Below are 5311 nucleotides of genomic sequence, written 5' to 3'. Positions count from 1 at the left end.
ATAACCAAAAGACGCACTTCTTCAAAGAAACAGATAGGACAATGGTTGTACGGTAAAGGTTTAAAACACAGCAACAACATTTTTAGGTACATTTTCCAATAGCTTTCAACAGTGTTCGATCTGCAGACCTGTAAGAAAAAATCCAGTTATGCAATGGAGCTGTGCAGACAAACGGGGCCTCCTTGCCAAAAGACTTGCTTTTCTTATTTACCTTTCATGGAACATATAGAAGGCAATGGACCCCACAAGCCCTCCAAGATCAGGCTGAAAAAATCCCTGCAGTTATGGGAACTTCTGTGGTGTTCCCTGAGATCCCCTCACAGCTCCCAAGGAATTCGACTGGAGCTGGACTGGGCCTCAAAGTTAGCTAACTTCTCACAGTATCTGCAACATCAAACTTGATGTGCTTTGACAGAAACCTGTATTGAGGAGCTCCAACACAAACCTCTGAGTAAATCAGTGCCCAGCCCAGCACGCCTTCACACAGACACACAGAATATGCCGGGCTATCCAAGAGGGTAAAGTATTTCAAGAAGTCCTTAATAAATTAAAATGAAAACTCACAAGCTTAACGCACGTGGCCCATGACATTTGCAAAAGTTAAAATACACAAACTGCTCAAAGATTACACAGAATGCTGATAATGACAAACAAAGCCAGCCTATGCCATGCCGCAGCAAATTCAGATACAGAAACCCCAGCGCATCCAGCACTGTCCAGCTTCCCACAAATACAATTAAAGAGTATCTCTATCAGAGACGTCCGTCCCAAGGAGGAGGGGTGGTACCAGGGGAGGGACAGTAGTTACGAAAATAAAAGAACTGCATTGAAGCCTGTATGCTGCTGTCTAGAACTACAGTTACATTTGTACCACCCATTCCCTGGGGAAAATGACATACAATGCAAACAGGCCTGGTTGTTCAATTATTCAAGTATTAAGAGATTCACAGAAAGACATCTGAGAAACATAACATTTTAATAGATGAAATAAATACTCCAGTACATGCAAGATAAAAACTGACATTGGAAAAAAAAAATTAAAAATCACTTTTGTTATAGTGTAATTTTTTGTTTGTTTGTTTAAACACTCACAGTAGCTTTTCCCCCAGTTTGGAAATCAACACATGGAAAACAAAATCACAACCTCCAGTCCTTCCACTCCTACACACCAAATGCACTTCTAACCTAACACTTGATGCAAAATAAAAAAAAGTCATACAAAACAAAAACAAACAAAATAGTAGCTACATCCATCATCTATGTGGTGGTGTTTTTTTTTTTTCATTTTTTAAATGAGTGAGAACTGAGGTAACCTTTTTCCTGAACAACCGAACAGTAAAATTTAGAAGGGAAATTTCGGAAGACAAGACAAGACAAACTTTAAAAACCGCACCCAGCGCGATTAAAGCTATTTTTTTCCTCTCTCTTTTTTTTTCTTTTTTTTTTTTTTTAAGATACCCCCACCTCCCCAAATATAAAACTTTTAAACAGTTGCTGTTACCATTTGTGTGAAGACCATGTTGAATAAAGGAACATTTATCTGCAGATACTTCCTTGACTTCAAAGTAAAATAAAAGAAGCCAAAAGTGGCTACCTTTGTTAGTACGTATAGTTTGAATATGCTGTTCTGCTTCTTCACCACATGAAATCAAAGGATTGGGCTCATCCAAGCAAATTCTTTGGTATACAAAAAAAGGGGCGAGGAGGTGGGCTATTATTTTCCTTTAGCAATGACTGGGATCTAAACAGAAGGTGTGGGGGTTAATTCACAGAATTGGAGTTCACTGGCGGTAAAGTCCTGGGTGAAGATCTTTCTCTTAGTGCCTGAGATAACAGGTTGCAACCATCCGAGACGGCGCAAGCTGAGTTCCTCAACCTTTCCCTGTAATCGCTCATTTTGGTGCTACTTTCGGGGTGTTGGGCTATATCCCTGAGGCATTGGGTCAGGAGCACACAAGCAGATACCACGCTCATGGCTCCTCCTAGGATAGCAGTTTGCACAGCTTTGCCCTCTGGATTAATGGTGGCCGCTTTACCCAAAAACTGGGGCTCAGTGGCAAAGCCCACCAGAGCATAGACAGACTGCACCAAAGGTCCACTGAACAAGACGCAGCGGTTCCTGGTCAGCTCACTGGGTGAAGTCTTGACCTCCTTGACACACGCCAAGAGGGCGGAGGCGCTGGTGCTCATACATTTGACACTGAGTTTGAACTGCTCCTTCGCAAATTTATCCTTGGATTTCTCACTGGCCAGCACGCAGGCGTCTGTCAGGAATTTCAAGTTCTTGGACATGTTCTGGGAAACCTCCAGCAGGAGCTGAGGGCTCATATCTGCCAGAGGGGTGGTCTTCAAGACCCCACAGCCGTGCTCCACCTCATGCCTACATCGGGTCACCTTGTAGCGATCCACCAAGCCAGGCATGGCAGGCTGGGCCCCCGGAGTCTCCACTGCAGCCAGGTAGGCAGCGTGGGCTGAGCATTCGGTCAGGGAGACCACCAGCTCCCCCATCTCCATCAGGCTTTCCCCCACCTCCCCGAAGCGTCCCATATTGAGCTGGCTCTGGACGTCGTGGGTCAAGATGGAAAGTCCTTTGGTCCTGGCAATGATCGTGTCCCTGCACTTCTCGAAGGACTCACCGAAGACAGACAAGCTCTCGGTGTTCACCGGCCTGGTCTCGCTCGACAGCAGCAGCAGATCGGCCACCAGTTGCATCTTGATCTTGCAGTGGTCGCAGATAGAGACGAGCTTCTTCCTCTGCACGGAGCCGCTGCTGGGGACGCCGCCGCCGCCGGACACCTCGCTGCTGGACTTGCCAGAGCCGCCGCTAGCCATAGCGCCGGGGGGGCACTCGCATGCCGCTCGCTACCCCGCTGCCACCGCCTCTGCCTCCGCCGCCCGAGCAGTCCCGACTGAGCCCGGCAGGATCGCTCTGCCTTTTCCGCAACATCATTCCATTAATCGCCGGGAGGCGAGGGCAGGCTGCTGCGGGGGGCGAGCTCCGCCGGGGCTCCCGCACCGCTCCGGCGCCAGCCTCCGCTCCTACGAGGCTCCAGCGGCGGCTCGGAGCTCGCCGGGACCCCCGGGGCCCCGCTCGGGCATGGCGCGGCTAATTTATTAGCGCCGTTATTATTTCACCCCTCCTGCTTGCACTTCCCTCGCCTTCCACCACGGAGAAGGAGGGGTGGGGGGGGGGGGATCCCGGCGCGAAGTTCCCTCGGTTCAGGAGCGCCTCGGAGCAGCGGGGGAGCCGAGGGGAGTCGTGGCGAGGGAGCAGCCCCTCGGGTCGCCGCCGTGCCCGGGCTCCCGAGGTGGGCGAGCGGCAGCCGGGAGCGGCTCGCAAGGGCCGGAGGGGCGGCGGCTGCGCACCATGTGCCGCCCCCGGCGGCCCCGCGCCGCCGGCTCGCAGGAAGCGGCGCGGAGGGTGTGGCTGCCGGGGAGGGGAAGGGAGAAGGGAAAGGGAAAAGGGAGGAGGGAGGGGGAGAGAGGAGGGGAGAGGGAACCGGAGGGGTTAAGACCGCGGGAAGGGATGGGAGGAGAGGGGAATTGAATTGAGGAAAAAAAAAAGGAAAAAAAAAAAAAAAAAAGCCACCGGATCCGGGTGCTGGGGGGGAGCGGAGGGCGGGATCCGTTCGCCTTCCTCCTGCGGCTGCCTCACTCCTTCCTGCCTCGAGCGTTCACGCGGCCGCCGCCAGCTCGCTCCCCGCCGCGGTCCATGCCCGCTCCGTGCCCGGGCCCCGCCGACTGGGCGCCGCCGCCCCGAGTTAGGCTCTTCCCGCAAACAAGGGCGGGGGCTCCGGGCTACAGCCGCGGATGCCGCAACCCGCCCGGCCTGGCGCTGCTCCTGCCATGTTCTGTAGCCGAGTCGCCAACTCCCGAGGAAGAAGGAGAATTTAAAAAAAAAAAAAAAAAAAAAAAAAACAAGCGGAGAAGGGAGGGGAAGATCTTCTTTTAAATTCCCTTTCTCAGGCTCTGAGACAAACTATTGGGAAGAGGCGGCTGCCGCGGCTCTGCCAGCCAGACGCTGCATGGCTCTGAGGGAGGCTCTCCCCCCCCCCCACGCCCTCCCCGTTGCCTTTGCTGTAACCTCACTTAAGCCTATCGCAATCTTTTGTGCGGTGTCACCGCCCTTCGTTTAAATCCTGCCCTTCCCCCGGCGCCCCGCTCCACGCCCGCCGCCCCGCCGCTCCTCCCCGCCGCCGGGGGCCGCAGCAGCGCCGTGCCGCGGCCGGCACCGCCCGCACCGCCGCCACGGCAGCGGCCCCCGCGGCGTTAAGGCGTGAGGAGAGCCCGGGGTTCGCTCGGGAGGGCTGCGGGGGGCGAAGGAGGGCCGGGGGAGGAAGGGACGGAGCGGGGCCGGCGGCCGGGATCGGCCCGAGGGGGACTGAGGGGAGGCGGAGGAGCCGCCGCCGCCCTGAGGTGAGGGGCGCGGGCTCGTCCCTGAGGGAGGGCGGCGGGGGAAGGTGGCGGAGCCGGGGGGAGGCTCTCCCTGAGTGAAAGCGTTTATAAAGCGCTAATTGGTGCTAAAGCGTGGTGGAAGGGGTCGTGAGCTTTTTATTTACGGGTAAACGCATCCCTCGGTAGCTTGCGGTGGTCTGGAGACAAGTTTTGACACCCCCCCGCCCCCCCTTTCTTTTTTTTTGAAGCAGTGGAAATTAATTCGGTGTGTCGCTGTCACGGTGTACGAAGATGCCATCGGTTAGAATGTAGTGGGAAAGCATAATCCTACTAATGCTAACTTTGTGTATGGCAAGTGTTTGAAAACAGGACTCTCTCCTCTGTATGTTTCTGTTCAGGAGTGCCCCAGGAGCTCTGGTTCTGTCAAAAGCAAGGTGTTATGCTCGGTAAATCTGAGGCAGTCGAGTAAATGCTGTTAACTATTAATAAGAGGAAGATTACTAATTGTGCTGGAACAAGTTTTAAGAAGATGGGTTTAATGTTCCCTGGGATGCTTCCAAGGGGAATATGTCATTTGGTAAATGATGATGAGAATATTGATGTCCCACACATGAGATTCTCTGCTGTCATGCAACATCTCTATCAAAGTAACCCAAAAGAAATCAGAGTCCATGTTGGAACCACATTTTACATTTGCTCCACATCTTGCTGCAGTTAAATAATAACATCCTTTTGCTCCTTTCAATCAGACTTAACTTTTTAACTCAGGCTCGTAATTCTAGGCACTTACAACACATTTAGCAGGCTACACAAATCCAGAAATACGTTACACAGCTACGTTGAAGTCCTGCTACATTCATACTTCTGCAGGGGTATAAGTGACCTTGATGCAAGTGAAAATTGGAACAGCCCATGC

The 5311-nt window shown here is 52.9% G+C and overlaps 1 protein-coding gene across 1 annotated transcript; it reads right to left on the bottom strand.

Moving 5' to 3' along the window:
* Nucleotides 1-957: 957 nt before the first annotated feature.
* TLNRD1 (talin rod domain containing 1) lies at nt 958-4106 on the bottom strand. Its single transcript, XM_068696422.1, has one exon. The coding sequence runs from the start codon at nt 2830-2832 to the stop codon at nt 1762-1764; it is 1071 nt and encodes a 356-aa protein (XP_068552523.1). The 5' UTR covers nt 2833-4106; the 3' UTR covers nt 958-1761.
* Nucleotides 4107-5311: the final 1205 nt, after the last annotated feature.

Source organism: Anas acuta, chromosome 12 (genome assembly GCF_963932015.1).
Source record: "Anas acuta chromosome 12, bAnaAcu1.1, whole genome shotgun sequence".
Lineage (NCBI taxonomy): Eukaryota > Metazoa > Chordata > Aves > Anseriformes > Anatidae > Anas > Anas acuta.
This window is presented reverse-complemented; position numbering and strand designations above follow the sequence as displayed.

What these genes read in the sequence shown, in the direction of transcription:
- TLNRD1 (XM_068696422.1), bottom strand. Translation starts at nt 2,832, where the DNA reads ATGGCTAGCGGCGGCTCTGGCAAGTCCAGCAGCGAGGTGTCCGGCGGC.